General features: G+C 52.2%; 1 protein-coding gene across 1 annotated transcript in view; it reads left to right on the top strand.

The window, feature by feature from the left end:
* HCN2 (hyperpolarization activated cyclic nucleotide gated potassium and sodium channel 2) overlaps positions 1-16,698 on the top strand; it is an 812,769-nt gene that overhangs the window by 751,763 nt on the left and 44,308 nt on the right. The window contains exon 5 of the mRNA XM_069647901.1: positions 15,557-15,703. Within this exon, the coding sequence (XP_069504002.1) occupies positions 15,557-15,703 (147 nt within the window). The remainder of the gene's footprint in view (positions 1-15,556; positions 15,704-16,698) is intronic.

Here is a 16,698-nt window from a genome sequence, read left to right as displayed (position 1 = left end):
ACTAATGATACCCATCACCTCCTCACCAGGGGACAGTGCCTACCCTCTGAGCACCCACATGATGACGCCAATTCGGAACCCCATGACGCCTCCAGAGGTAAGATACAACACAGCCCATATTGCAACCCGGGGCATAGTGGAGCGCACATTCGGAGTGCTCAAGTCACGCTTTCGCTCCCTTGACTGTTCTGGCGGGCAGCTGTTATATGCGCCCCCAGTAGTGTGCAGGATCATAGTGGCAGCATGTGTCCTGCACAATGTTGCAACACGCCGGGGCCTGGCTGTGGACATGGTGGTGCCCCCACATCCCCAACCACATGCACGCCCGCTGTGCATGGGAGGGGAGAGGGCACGGGGTGAGGCAGCCCGTACGCAGCTGGTGGCTAATTACTTCACATAGAAATCACACCCCAGTGGAGTGCACACAGCCCTGGCACATACCATGTGATAAGCAATGATGACTCGACCTGACAATTAAGACGAACAAAGGGACAGTCAACTGTCAGAACCATAGCAGCCTGAGATTGTTCATGTGGAAGTGTCACAATGTGTGCATCCCTACCTACACAAACACCACCAATGCAGTGTCATCAAAAGACACTTCCATGCTGCAGAAATGAATACCCACTCGCAAAATACTACATGAAAACAGTGCCACGTCACCCAAACCCTCTCCGGCACGGCCACACAACACACCATGGCATGTCATGCAATGTGAGAGGAAAGAAATGAATCCCCACAACATGCCCCAAGTGTCACCAGCTACAGTGTCCCTAATGGAAACATGTCCACACATGAAATGCTCACAGTAATGCAGGACCTACAGCACACATTACCAAATACTTACCAAGAATACCAATCACCTACACAACCTCCAACCTACCTTAAACATGACATTACAGACTTTGGTAGCCTCACTACCTGATGATGCCAGCCCTCCGAACATTCCAAGTATACAGTGTTAGCGCCACGCAAGAGTGTAGGTGCACTGCTTACAACATGGACTCCAGTTCCAAGGTGGACCGCATTGTGAAGACATTAGGAATGGACCTGCAAATTAGGAGGATGCGATGGATGCAGAGGCACATATCAATACACCATGCAGTGTACAATACAACAACAATATGCACTATAAAATGAATGTATACACAGTATTGACTACAGACTGCCCACACAGCTCATGGGAGTCCAATGTCACCATGTACATCAATGTCACTTGGGCACACCCTTTGCAAGCCCATGGAAACGGGAAGCAGGAGGGGTGTGTGACACAAAAACCCAAGCATCTGAACCAAATTCATGACAAGCCTGCATGTGCCCAGCCACAATGCAGTGTATGCCCACGGGAGCCACACAAGGCAACACACTGCCCCAAAAAAAAAAAAAAAAAATGGCCATCAATGGGCCCAAGAGGTGAGGGGGGGGCCACCAGGAGGTCCGAGGACAGGGTGCACACCAAAACCCACCTGTGTGGATCTTGCGGAAAACAAACACCTCCATGGGCTCATGGCCTACACGGCTACCCTATTGTGGGAGTATCACTGCTGTCGCTCTCCTCACCCTCTGCAGCTGCATCAGGATGTGGTGGCACTATGGGAGGCAGCCCACGCAAAGCCCTAGTCTGTTCCTCCATGGCTGCAAGCATGCAGGTGTGGTAGGTCTCGTTCTGGAGGATAAGTGTGCGGAGGTCCCCATGCAACAACTCACGAGATGCCCGGACCTCCGCCCTAGTTGCCTGCATCTCAGCTGAGAGCGTACGTGTGAGACGCTCCAGCTGCTGTTCTGTCCTTCTGTTTGTTGAAGCCTCAAGCTCAACAAGAGTCGTCCTGAGGTGAAGGAGTTCCACCCTCAGAGCTTCCCTGTGGCCCTGGGACTCTATGGAAATCGCTTCCTGCAGAGTCGCCAGTGCCGCCCGCCTGTCCCTGTCGGACGCCAACATGTCCTCCCTGTGTGACTGGCAGATGGAGTCGGTTGCCTGCTGTAGTCGCTCCATCAGCCTTTCGGGGGGGACAATGGAAGTGGCCACCCTATCCATGGCCTGAGCCCTCATCTCTGATGATGCTGCCTGTTGGGTTGCCATACCGTATATGGATTGCTCCCATGCAGTATTGCCAGGTGGCGTACGGCCACCACGTCGGCGGGCACCACACCTGTCTGGGGCAAGGCGAACTGCGCCTTGCTGTGCCGGCACTGCCTGAGGCTGCAGGACTGCATTCCCGCTCTGATCTGCTGGCCCAGGAACAGGATCAGATGTCACAGAGTGTGACCCTGCATCCGTAACCACCAAAGGCGTACCTGCCAACACTGACATCCCCATTGAGGGTTCTAACCCTGGTGCAGGTGGGTCAGACAGAACAGAATCCCTCCCAGGAACAGTCACCTGCGACGGCACATAGGTCTCATCATCCGAATCGACACCTGAATACAGCTCGGGGGAGGTGCAGCCAGAGACACCCCTTGAGAGCACGACCTGCAGCAGTTGTGGGTTCTCACCCACCACCACACCACGTCCCTCACTGGTGGTCGGTCGGCCCTCAGACCCCTCCTGGGTCTGCACCATCTCCACAACCCCAGCAGTATCAAGTGCGTCATCCCCTGCAAAGACATAAAAGAAAACAAATGGAAACAGGCATTAGCACTATGGCACACAATTAGGGCTGAGAGGCTACAGAAACAGTACTTGATTGACACATGTCCCACATGACTAAAACCCTCCCATGCATGCACCGTCACTGCGTGTGAAGGGGAGGCAGATGGCACACATTGACACCAAGATGGAAGATGAACACATTTGCTGCATGCTGCCTAGCAGTGGCATCACACATTGGCCAGTGATTGGGAGGTCAAATACACATGCCATCACACAGATGGCATGTACCCTAGCCATGAAGTGAAGAGGGAGAGGAGGTCACCAATTGTTCATTCAGTCCAGTTTGCTCATGTAATTGATTTTTTCATTGAAATGGTTCAAATGTTTAACCTGCAGCTGCCAGTCCACAATGGTCCAATAGCACAGGGACATGTCTAAATTAATCATGTCCAGGAAACTAAGCCAGTCCACTGTACCATAGCCATGTCAGACATGTGACAATATGATTGAGAAATCCCGAGTAAAAGTGGTGGTATGCAAACAATCTGCCTGAATAAACAGAGGTAAATAAGCAACAATGTTGTGGCAAGATGACACTCCAAGGGCAACTGGCGTGGTGTTGGGCTGGATGTCTAATGTTGGCAGAAGGGATGCTGCTATACCCAAATGCTGGTGCCAAGAATGTATAGGAAGAGGCACATGGGTGACCCAAACCACTCTGGCACACACACATCCTCAACTGGCACCCAAACAGAAGCCCTCCCACACAAACCATGCACATGGATGACACACACATGCATGTGCACTCACCGGACAATGCCTCGTAATCTGCCAGTTCTCCCACGCCTTGGATCTGTTCCTCCGTGACGTAGGTCCCAGCAACCTGCTCATGTGGAGTGAGTTCTATGTCGTCTGCTGGAGACCCACCTCCAGTCACTAGAGTTGCGGCATGACTTGAGGCCAGTTTATTCTTTGCCCTGCGCTTCAGGTCATTCCAGCGCTTGTAGCATTCATTAGCTGTGCGCCTCACGATTCCAAGGGCACTTATGATGTCCGCAATGGTCTGGCAGTGTGCCTGACGTTGTGCAGGTGTGGTCTTGGATCCTGCAACAATCACCATTTCGCAGTCATGTGCGGACACATACTCTACAAGTGCATTCAGTTCGGCCTCATTGAAGCTTGGCTTCCTTGACGGGCCGGACTGTGTAGCCGTGTCTGGGGCATCAGCCTCTACTGGACGAGCACTCTTCCTGTTCCGCTTGGAAGGTGGTGGGGATCCCGAGTGTCCTACGCCGCTCTGGACACTAGGGGCAGGAGCTTGGGATTGCACACTCAGCATGGGAGTTGGTGCAGGCATTAGCTCAAGTGTGATGGTGTCAGGGGGAATGTCAGCATGATGGACTTGGACCGACACTGTCCTGGCTGGGTGTGTGAGAGGTGGGGTGGATGGAGCCGCAGCTGCCCCTGCAGCCTCCCCAGCCTGCCTACGCGGGGCAGAAGATGACCTAGCTGCCCCTGATCCACGTGGCCTGATGACACCAACGTTCACCGGCGCACGTGGCCTAGACCTGCTGACCTGGAAGTCAGCCATGGAGTCCCCCTGTGCCAGGTCTGGTTCCACAGTGGGCTGGTCCAACAAGGGCTGAGCATGGATGGTGTCAGCCACGTTAACCTCAACTGGGGGGGGGAATGGGTGTCCCTGACTGCTCCTCCACACATGGGGGGCTAGGGGCACCCTGCAAGTCACGGCCACGTCCCCTACCGGATCCACCACGGCCACCACTTGGGGCTCGGCCACCTTTGCCATCCTTACGGCTTGGTCGCCTCCCAGCCATGGCACTGATGTTATTGTGCGTATGGGAGTCGATGTGAACTATTGTCCTGGGCAATTGGGGGTCAAAGGGGTTGGGTACCAGATGGTAATCGTGCCCTAGTGCTCTAGCAAGGCTGTATGTCACCCCTGGGAAAGATGACGGGTCACGCAACGCACAGGCACCCCAAAAAAGGGAAGTAAGGTGCACGCAACCCCTCCTAGACCACGTGCGTGGAAAAATAAACCTACGCTACGCTGTGGCACAAAGAAACACGAGAATGAACGTATGCGTGTCACATGCAGCCTAGAATGACCTCTGAAGGGGTACGCGACACACGGGGCAAGCACAGATGTTAAATACGTGCGCGACTCACCGTCTGCCAGGAACAAAAGCGTAAAAAATATGCGCGTGTGTGCGTTGGCAATACCCCCGCCAAAAGAAGAATTGTACGCTGTCTGAGGAGACAGGACAACAGTAGAAGGGAACGCTGTTTGAGGAAACAGGCCCAGGAAAAAGAGGAAAAGAGAAAAAGCTGTCAGAGGTAACAGGGAGTACGAACTGTAAACGCCGTGAAGTAAATTGCGTGTGAACCGACAAGAAGTACAGATTTCACCCACTCGCTCTCCACGAAAAGCACGTACAAGGAAATGGCGTTCTACACGTACCTTTTATACACATGTCACAGACGCGCATACGCAATGAGGCCATTTCCACCAATTACGTGTTTGACACTCGGACGTGTATCTCTTTTTTTTTTACACGCACCATTCTCTACGGCCATGCGCGTGACGTCACAGCTGCGCATGGTGGCCTTTGGGCCAATGAAATCGCATATGTGAGCACACGTGGTAAAACTGCACGTCCGAGTGTCATCGCGTGTAATCGGAGGGAAGTGAGCGTACACGCGATTGGCCTGGGTACGTGTATTTCTGGGGTGCGCAGGAAGTTTCACACGCGATTGGTGGAAATCCACGTGTGCTCTGTCATCACGTGTAATGAGGGAAACACCCACGTGCGTCATGTCACAGACGCGCTTACGCACTAAGGGCCTTTGGTCCAATGAAATCACATATGCGTGCTGGCGTGCATACGCGCTAAGGGCCTTTCCTCGATTTACACGCAGACGTGCAGGATTTTCACGTGCCAAATCACTCCGTATCAAGTTGGCCGCGCGTAAGCACACGGAAGACCACGCTCCTGCCCAAAAGGCCGAATTACTGCCCCCCAGAGCCCCGAGCACGCTCCCACCTGCCATCTGCTGCTGCCTGACTGCCTGCTGCCCACGTGCCCTGCCATTTGCTGCCTGCACATCGGCCAGGGGTGCTGTTGCTGTGACCACCCCTGCTGGAACCGAAGACTCCCGACTGGGATTTCATCGCTCCACAGCCCAGCCCCAGGACCCAGTTGCCCACCCACTCCTGCCTCTGGGGTTGTCATGTCGGGCACTACAACATCTGGCACCACTGACAACCCCCAGCCAGAGAGGCAGAGGGGCACCAGCTTCAGTGCCAGGGAAGTTGGAGTCCTGGTGGAGCAAGTCCTGGGGCAGTATGATGCCCTCTACAGAAGTGTGCGCGCCGACAAGGAAGGACGGACTCGGATCTGGACGAACATCGTGACTGCCATCAACGCGGAGGGGGTGGCAGTCCGCGACTTCCAACATGTCAAGAAGCGCTGGGAGGACTTCAGGTCCAGGACCCTGAACAAGGCCCGGCGCCTCTTGAAGGCAGCGGATGCTAAGGGGCGCCGGGGCCACTTGTCGAAAGATCAGATGAGGGTCCTGGAACGCATATCCCCAGCGCTCCACGTCCAGGTCCTTGAGAAGCAGACCCGTCTGGAGTCGAGCGGTAAGTGTACATGCATCATGATTGTAAGCTGTGCGTGTGGTGATGTGCCAGTAGTGTGCCGGTTGCACATCTGTTTGTATGGGGCCGAGTATGGGTGGGGGTGTACAGGACCTTGAGGCTAACACATGCGAGGGCTGTCATGTGTGAGACATGGATGGTGCTTGTGTGTGTAGGCTTGCATGCCAAATGCAGTTGTGTGGGCACACATGTTTGGATGAATGTGTATGTAAGTGGGCATGTTCGTGATGTCACGCATGTATGTTGTTTTCAGCTGCATGTATCAGCACTGTGTAAATGTGCATGTGTGTGTATTTGACAAGGGTGCAACAGTGATGCAACATGGATGCATGTGACAGTGGGATGTGGAAGCCTGATTGGCAGATGTGACATGGATGCCCATCGGAACACTGCGACAGTTGGCTGAGGTGTACACATGCATGCAAGTGTGGTGGTGTGCGTGCATGTGTAGTGCACTCCCTGTGTTGCATGTGATGTCTGGCTCACGTTTGCCTGCTCATGCTGTTGTATGTGTATGGATGGTGCTGGCAGTTGCGATGTGGCTGTGGTATGGCTCATGTGTGCAAGTTGAAATGACATGTGTGTTGCCGATTGTGATGCCATGTCTGAGGTTCGCCAATGCAACTCATGTGCAACTGTCATGTGTGTATGTGTCCATTGTACAGTGCCCTGATGCCTGTGTTTTATTTCTCCCTGTCTGCAGCTTCAACTGATGAAGAGGGCGGAGAAGGTGCTGTGGAGCACAGCGGCGGGGATCGCACCGCCAGCCGGAGACGCAAGGCCCGGTTCCCCTCCCAGGTTGTGATGTCGTCGGGGAGTGAGGAGTCGGTGCCGCGTCCCAGGCCGCAGCTGCCGGGGGGAGGTCCAAGAGGCGGAGGTCGGAGTTGGACTCCTCGGCAGCAGAAGGGGCAGCTGGGACCCCACATGGCCCAACGGGTGAAGATGGCACAGAGTCATCCAGGTTGGTGGGGGGTTTGGTGGAGGAGGAGGCCGTGCAAGCAACAGAGACGGGGTCTGGAGGTGGGGATTCCACTGGTGCTAGTGGTGCAGTGCAGGACCACGGACAGGAGGCAGCACAGGTCGCCGCAGAGGTGCCTGTGTGCAATCCTGTCCCTGATCCTGTCACTGCATCATCTTGCACCAGCAGGGATTCCTACGTCCAGACCCGTTTTCAGGCAGGGGATGAGCTCACGACAACTGGCCTTCCTCTGCCTGTAGACGTGGCTATCCGGGTCTGGGTTGAGCCTGTCCTGACTGGTGTGGCGTTGCGTCAACAGGCCATGCAAGGTGACCTGCAGTCTTTTCATGAGGAGACTGCACGTCATCTCGAATGGCTCGTTGACCGCGTCGGCCTACTGGGACAGGTCACCCAGGCCGGATTCTTCCGTTTGATGGGGCTTGCTACGACCCCCTCCTCAACTGAACCCCCTATGCGCCAGTCGTCCTCTGTGCCATCCTCCCACCCATCAGTCACCTGGGTTCTCTGTGGAGCTGCCTCTGACGGTGCGGCCAGGCTGGTGGAGGAGGCATCCTTGCCACAGTCGGGAGTCGGACGTCCAGCAGGGGTGGCCACATCAACGACTGCACCCCAGCCAGCGGAGGATGTGCAGGCAGCAGGAGGCAGTGCACGGGCAGAGGCGCAGCAGCAGCAGCAGCAACGTGGTGGGAGCCATGATGGCTCGGGGCCTTCCACATCGGAGGGGCAGGCATCGGCCGGAGGGCAGGAGGACCCAGGACAGGAAGTGTCTTCCGTGTGGCAGCGGTTGGGCCACGCCATAGATGCGGAGCGGCAGCGGGCAGAAGAGGCACGGCTCACGATGCGGAGGGCCCTGAGGCGTGCCGAGCGCCTTGAGGCAATCCGCAGGGAGTTTGGGGGGAACATGTGGACGGCCCTGCGGACCCTCGGGGCCATGGAGGAGGAGCGCCTCCGGGACATTGAGCAGGAGTTCGATGATGCCCTGGCCCGGAACATCCCTGGTTGGTTTTTTTTTTTACATTTCTATTATTGTTTGTTTATTTTTGATTCAATTTATGTTGCTTTTAATACATATTTTTTATTCAAAGTTCAATGTGTAGTATCATCTCATTGGTTTCATGCATTTCATGATATGGGTTTTGACATTCACTGACATTCACTGACACCCATTGGGTGTATGTGAGGGACATGTGTTCATTTCCAAACTTGCAATTGGGCTTCTATCATGTTTTGCCATTTCTAAGTGGGTGGATGCAATACTCGGGTGGGTGTTTGGCATTTGGAGGCTGACCATAAGGGCCAGGGATCTACATTGTGGTGACATGTTGGCTGGGGGACATGAGTGGGGGCCTGGTGGAGGCTGCCCCTGGTGGCTGGGGGGTGGGGGTGGTGGGGGACATGATTGGGGGCCTGGTAGAGGCTGCCCCTGCACTACTGGGGGGTGGGGGTGGTGGGAGACATGAGTGGGCTTGGTGGAGGCTGCCCCTGCACTGCTGGGGGGTGGGGGGCGGTGGTAGACATGGGTGGGAGCCTGGTGGAGGCTGCCCCTTGTGGCTGGGGGGTGGGGGTGATGGGAGACATGAGTGGGGGCCTGGTGGAGGCTGCCCCTGGTGGCTGGGGGGTGGGGGTGGTGGTAGACATGGGTGGGGGCCTGGTGGAGGCTGCCCCTGGTGGCTGGGGGGTGGGGGTGATGGGAGACATGAGTGGGGGCCTGGTGGAGGCTGCCCCTGGTGGCTGGGGGGTGGGGGTGGTGGGAGACAAGAGTGGGGGTGTGGTGGAGGCTGCCCCTGGTGGCTGGGGGGTGGGGTGGTGGGAGACATGAGTGGGGGCATGGCTTAGGCTGCCCCTGGGGGGTGGGGGTGGTGGGAGACATGAGTGGGGGCCTGGTGGAGGCTGCCCCTGATGGCTGTGGGGTGGGGGTGGTGGGAGACATGAGTGGGGGCCTGGTGGAGGCTGCCCCTGCACTGCTGGGGGGTGGGGGTGGTGGGAGACATGAGTGGGGGCCTGGTGGAGGCTGCCCCTGCACTGCTGGGGGGTGGGGGTGGTGGGAGACATGGGTGGGGGCCTGGTGGAGGCTGCCCCTGGTGGCTGGGGGGTGGGGGTGGTGGGAGACATGAGTGGGGGCCTGGTGGAGGCTGCCCCTGCACTGCTGGGGGGTGGGGTGGTGGGAGACATGAGTGGAGGCCTGGTGGAGGCTGCCCCTGCACTGCTGGGGGGTGGGGGTGCAAGGAGACATGAGTGGGGGCCTGGTGGAGGCTGCCCCTGGTGGCTGGGGTGTGGGGGTGGTGGGAGACATGAGTGGGGGCCTGGTGGAGGCTGCCCCTGCACTGCTGGGGGGTGGGGGTGGTGGTAGACATGGGTGGGGGCCTGGTGGAGGCTGCCCCTGGTGGCTGGGGGGTGGGGGTGCAGGGAGACATGAGTGGGGGCCTGGTGGAGGCTGCCCCTGCACTGCTGGGGGGGTGGGGGTGATGGGAGACATGGATGGGGGCCTGGTGGAGGCTGCCCCTGCACTGCTGGGGGGTGGGGGTGATGGGAGACATGGGTTGGTGGGCAGTAGTGCAAGGTGACATGTGGGCTGGCTGGGGGGTATGGCCATGGCGGATGGGGTGCCTGCAGGACATGTGCAGGGTAGGCCCCTGTGGTGTGGGCCACCTGCAGGGGCCGTGGAGGGTGTAGAGGGAACACCTGGGAGGACCCACACGTGCAATTCACGTGTGGTGCTCCCCGCGCACCCCTGTAATACACGTACCCTGATGGAATTGCGTGTGATACTTCCCGCGCACCCCTGAAATACACGTACCCTGCTGCTTTTGCGTGTGATACTTCCCGTGCACCCCTGGAATACACGTACCCTGCTGTTTTTGCGTGTGATACTTCCAGCGCACACCTGGAATACATGTACCCTGATGGAATTGCGTGTGATACTTCCCGCGCACCCCTGAGATACACGTACCCTGCTGCTTTTGCGTGTGATACTTCCCGCGCACCCCTGAAATACACGTACCCTGCTGATTTTGCGTGTGATACTTCCCGTGCACCCCTGGAATACACGTACCCTGATGGAATCGCGTGTGATACTTCCCGCGCACCCCTGAAATACACGTACCCTGCTGCTTTTGTGTGTGATACTTCCCGCGCACCCCTGAAATACACGTACCCTGCTGTTTTTGCGTGTGATACTTCCCGCGCACCCCTGGAATGCACGTACCCTGATGGAATCGCGTGTGATACTTCCCGCGCACCCCTGAAATACACGTACCCTGCTGCTTTTGCGTGTTCCTTCCCACGCACCCCTGATGCACACGTACACAGGACAATCGCGTGTGGAACTTCCCGCGAACCACTGAAATACACGTTCCCCACTTGGCGTTTGCTGTTTGCCAGCCCTGTGAACTGGTCCAGGGTTAGCGCAGCCCTTTGCGATTATTTGGGGATTTTGAAGGCTTTTCCTTGCGCGAGGGCGTTCTTGGGGGCGTAACTGGCGCTGCTGCAGGGTCGCTGCGCCACGGCTGGTTTTGGATGCGAAAATCCATGAATACGCTGTGCGCGGAAATCGATTTTGGCGCACGCGGCTGGCGCAGACATTCGCACGGGCACGCTGTGCGCCAGCCGTGTGCACCACTTTTGTGCGAATTTCTACGAATTACCCTGTATGTTTACAGGGTCACTTGCTTCCCCAAATCCTATTGTGATTTTTCCTATTTATATATGATATATACTCATTATATTATCATATGCCACACCAATTTGTATCAAAAATAGTCATTTATTATGTTTTAACATATAATCAATAAAAAACTTTATCTTTTCTCATATACAATTGTAGAAATTTACCACACAATTTGTAAAATGACAAACTTTATCTCAATAGTTTTCAATTTAACTGTGCACATTCAGTAACATGTAGTATTTCATTATTTCACAATTTTTAAGAATAAAAATTTGATAGGGATGTGTTGTATGCTCTCCTCTCTCATAGATAAGTACATCCCAGTCCATACGTGCCAAAGACACCACACCAATGCATACAGGACTAGCAGTGCATGTCAAACCTTCATGAATCAAGAGAGGTCCCCCCACCCGCATATTTTCGGGAAGGACATACACATGTCAAGCACCCACATACATCCTTTACCAGCACATCAATCAAGGTAAGTGGGGACCACAAGTTGCAACCAGTTTCAGATGTCAGGCCGGGTCTGTGATGGAGTGGACTTATCCATCCCCTATAAGGGCCTCTGCTTGACATCATGGTAACAGATTTGAATCCTATAAAATCACTCAGCCATTCTTCCTTCAATGATCGATAAAATGAGTACCGTTGAGTTGGGTAACAATAAACATCTGGTATCTATCAATAGCGCCACGAAACCCATGTGTGGGTGAACTTGTGCTCTACAAATATGCCCATTATGTTGTGTTACGTGGAGCCATTGGAGGAAGAGAGGTAATTACAGCACCATGGGCAAAAGGTGGACAACTGCTTCCCCGGGGGGATCTAGGGCTGTTCAACAGAACTTGGGGTGGGTAGATCCCTAATGAAGGAGACCTATCATAACATACATCCTTCTAAGAAGCACAAACAGAGCAAAGCAATGTGCAACCAGAAAATTCGAAGATGGAGACCCTCAGGAAAACGTATTCTTTCTTAATGCAGACGATGTTAAATTATCTTAAGTCTATATGGCAGGTATACACTGCATGTCAAGCTATTTCAAAAGATGTGCAGTTATTTTATGGCTTTCATCAGGACACATTAATTAATTAACAATTTCACATGTGTTCCAGTACAGAATTAATTTTGGCCACAGCATTTTAAATATGTTTTATTGTATGTTAAATGTGTCTAAAATACAGAGAATTCGAGTTTTTTCTACAGTTGTTTTTGTGTTGTTTTCAAAAGTCAAATTGTAATTATACGTTTGAGAATTTACTATCAAGTGCTCATCGACTATTTGTAATAGAAGATAAACATCCATACTTCAGAATGCTGCCTTCAGACAGTAATTCACTTTCACAGTGACATTCCCTCAATATTCTGAGTGACAGTGTAATATTAATTGCAGTAAAAGGTCTGAGATACTGATATTGCACTGCTGCTCTAGTCTGGTTAAATGATAGCGCTGTGATTCGAGGAATCGCTGCTACCGTGCTAGTGAACGCTAGTTCCATGACACCGATGATGCATCGCTGCTGCTGCGGCTGCTGCTGCTGCTGCTGCTGCTGCTGCGGCTACAGTAAGTGATCCTGATAGTGATCCTGATCGTGGTCACAGTGAAGAGTGCCTCAAACGTAATGAGGGCAATGCTTTGCTGCTGCTGTCGCAGTGAATGACTAGCTTCTAAAAGTGACAAGCCTTTGCTGCTGCCATCACAGTCAATGAGGGCTATGTGATACTGATAATGTATTACTGACACAATCCCAGTGAATGATAGCTATGTGTTTGTATTTATTTGAAGAACAGGGATGTCAATTTCGATCTGAAATGACTTAACAATGAGACATTCGCAGATGGCAGAGCTATGCCCACAAAGGGTGCCTGTACAATAGCATAAAGATGAGAACAAGTAGTGGGCCCGTTTTTGAGGGTGTAAACAATGTGAGTACATACCAGGGAAAACAAAACAAGCAGAAACAAAATCTATATAAAAAAGCGGGTACATGCTTCAAACTAAATATACACAATGCCAAGACCGGTGGGTCAGCTAAGGAGGATCGGGGAGATTTCAGGGGGAGCTCCCTCTCTGGGCAGTAAGTGAAGTTGCAGCCGAGCTTTGAAGAGATCCACACTTGGCTGGCTTTGATTGTAATGGCCAGTGGGTTTCGGAGTAGCATGCAAGTAGGGAGAAAGAGTGGCAATGAGGAGGTACAGGCAGGGTATGGGGCATGAGGTTGTGTGCAGAGGAGGATCAGAGGGAAGGAGACGGTGAGTGAACTGTGATATAATCAGAGAGGCACAGAGGAGCAAGACCAAAGATAGCTTTGTAGGCTAGGAGGCACTAGAAAAGAGAGTGGTTTTGTATGGAAAGCAAACCAGCATGTTGGCAATAGGTAGAAGGCGGTTGGGGGGACCAGGGTATGTTGTAGTGAGTGCAGGTAGAAAAGTTAAGTACTTTTTCCAGAAGAGGAAGGAGTAGAGAGGAGAGCCAAGATGAAGTAGGTTTGAGCAATAATACAATTTGCTAAGCACAAGAGTGGTAACTAGAGTTTTTGTGGAATGGCTAGTAAGAAAATGATGAATTTTCCAAATGTTGCGGAGGTTAATACGTGCAGCAGTGGTACCAATGAATTGTTGCAGTCATAAGTTGCTATCATAAAGGACCTGAAGATTCTGATCCTTGCGTGAGCGAGTAAGATATTTAGGTGGGAAGGAGATAGGAGAGGGTGTGGATGTTATTGTAGTTGGAAATGCAATAGTCATGCATAGCTGCATATGTCAAGTCAATAATCAATTCTATATGATGTTAATGCATCACCGCAGAGCTTTGCAAAGAATAGTTGCTTAATAAGATTGAAAATGCATTGCTGCTCTAGCCAGAGAGAACGATGGGTGTATCATACTGACACTGCATTACTGCTCTCATCGCAGTGAATGGCCACTCCAAAATACTGATAATGCATTGTGGGATCTTGCACTACGAAGGCATTGCTACAATACCTATAATGCATTGTTGTTGCTGTCACACTAAATGGCAGCTCATTAATGTTGGTAATGTTTAGTACTTTGCTGCAGTTTACAGAGGCTGCTCTGTAGCACTAATACTGCATTGGTGCAATAAGCCATTTAATTCACACCCTAAAACATTGATAATACATTACTGCTCCGGCAGCAATTCATTGCAGCTGTGACATGGTGCTACCGTGGCCGCTGAAAAACATGATGATGGATCTGTGCTGCGGTTGCTTTGAATTACACTCCTACGGTGCTGAGGGTGCACCTTTGTTGTGGTGCCAGTAAATTGGTTATATGTGATGTAATCGCTGGAGAAAACCTCGAGGGTGTATCGATATGCTTATTAAAGGCACTAAACACCCTCCCCAATATATTTTATGACTGGTGCATTTATATAAACAAACTGCAGTACAAGAATTTTTAGGCAAAGTGTTGGATGGTGCCTTAAAAAAGTATAGAGTCAACCTCCATGTTACTTCCAGTGATATCTCTGGATACCCAGTAAATTCTGGCACTCAAAGACTACTCATATATCATTGTTACAGTTGCATTGAATGTTGGCGATCACATCCATGGCTGTTGCAGTGAATGTTGACTAAAAATAGATAGTGCAAGGCTGCTGGAGCTGCAGTCCCCCGCGGCTCTATCAGGGGCAGAACCGCATATAAGCCCCTTGCAAAGGAAGGAGGGCTCGAACCGTGGATTCAGCCCATCTTCCTTTCCAAGGTGTGCATCGTCCAAATGTGATTAGTTTCAGCTGGCTCTTGTCTCTGGCCCCAAGCCTTCCTGAGGCCTGAAGCAGCAACGCATCTTCCCAATTTCCATACTGGCTACTTCACCTAGATCTATATTCCTGAAAATGCACCGTTACTGTAGTTGCATTAAATGTCAGCTCTGGAATGATACTGCTCCCGTGAAAACAGTCTCCATTATGTTACATTATGTTGATTTATATCGCGCACCGCTACTACCATGGGGCAGTCTCAGAAAATGCATTGCTGCTACAGCTTCAATGAATTGCAGCTCCAGGATACAGATAATGCATTGTTCTTACAGCTGCAATAAACATCATCTCTGGAATACTGACAATGCATTGTTGCTACAGCTGCAATGAATTGCAGCTCCAGGATACAGATAATGCATTGTTGTTACAGCTGCAATAAACATCATCTCTGTAATACTGATAATGCATTGTTGCTACAGCTGCAATGAATTGCAGCTCCAGGATACTGATAATGCATTGTAGTTAAAGCTGCAATAAACATCATCTCTGTAATACTGACAATGCATTGTTGCTACAGCTGCAATGAATTGCAGCTCCAGGATACTGATAATGCATTGTAGTTAAAGCTGCAATAAACATCATCTCTGTAATACTGACAATGCATTGTTGCTACAGCTGCAATGAATTGCAGCTCCAGGATACTGATAATGCATTGTAGTTAAAGCTACAATAAACATCATCTCTGTGATACTGATAATGCATTCCTGCCACAGTTTCAATAAATTGCGGCTCTGTAATACTGTTGTGCATGGCTTGTGGGGATGCAGTTAATTCTGCATCGCGATTGTCCTGGGAATGCCTGAAAACGTGCACGTTTGACCCTTATTGCCTTCCCTCTCTCCATGTCCGTGCAGTACAAGCAAGTGGAGCAGTACATGTCCTTCCACAAGCTGCCCGCAGACTTCCGGCAGCGCATCCATGACTACTACGAGCACCGCTACCAGGGCAAGATGTTTGATGAGGACAGCATCCTGGAGGAACTCAACGAGCCACTAAGGGAGGTGAGTGACGTGCCTGGGGAGGCCAGTGTGGCCTTCGGGGTGGGAAGTGGGGTACCCAGGGAGGCGAGTTAAAGGTTTAGGACGATGAGCAAGGCATTCAGTAAAGTGAGGGAGGCATTAAGACAGGTGAGGCAGAGGTTTAGAGAGTTGTGTCAAATACTCGATTCAGTGAGGTTAGTGGAAGTGGCTCCATACATTATTGCGGTGCTTTGGGAAGGGAGTGAGAGGGTCAGGGGTGAAGAAGGCGTTCAAGAAGATGACTGAACTGGCCAGAGAGAAGGGCGAGTGACCCACAGAGCTGAGGATTTGTTAAGAGATGTTGGGGCGTGCAGCAAGGCGAGTGTGGCACTCAATGAAGTGAGATGCCAAGTTAGTTGAGGAGTGAGGTGTGCAGACTTGTGAGTGCTCTGCAGGAGGGTGTGTGATGTGGGAGTGAGCTCACTCCAGGGACCCATTCGCCAGTGGCCAGGAAGCACGATGCAGCACGGTAGTCATGAGAGAGGGCAAATCCCCAGGTGCTGGTGTGATCTTCTGGAGATGGGCAAAGCTGTCTGTAAAGAAAGCAGGTATGACTTCCCTTTGTGAGGGCATAGATAATGACAAGGCAATAGCTATACAGAACCAACACTGAGTATTCAGCTATCTGCACGACGTCCAGCAGTGGAGAGGGTGCTGGGCATAGGGGCTAATTGAAGGACAACACCCTCCTTCTTTGGTGCCACTGCATCTCCGACCCCTGCCCTATTGGCGCTCTCACTTAGATGTCAAAGTGTCAATGCTCACTGAAAAAACAGTGTTGGCTAAAATAAATCCGTTTGATCCAACGCACCTTTAAATAAATCGCAAGTGTGTGCACAGCCACCAGAAGTTCGCTTTGTGCATCTGTGTGATGAAACTAAAGAGTGTCCACCATACCACGTGCATTGGCATCTTCTGAATTATTGCTGTGTAGGGAGCTGTCTCCCTCTGTATAAATGTCCTGTGTGCAGACTCTG

Source organism: Ambystoma mexicanum, chromosome 1p (assembly GCF_040938575.1).
Source record: "Ambystoma mexicanum isolate Mex_15411 chromosome 1p, UKY_AmexF1_1, whole genome shotgun sequence".
In the NCBI taxonomy this organism is placed as follows: domain Eukaryota; kingdom Metazoa; phylum Chordata; class Amphibia; order Caudata; family Ambystomatidae; genus Ambystoma; species Ambystoma mexicanum.
This window is presented reverse-complemented; position numbering and strand designations above follow the sequence as displayed.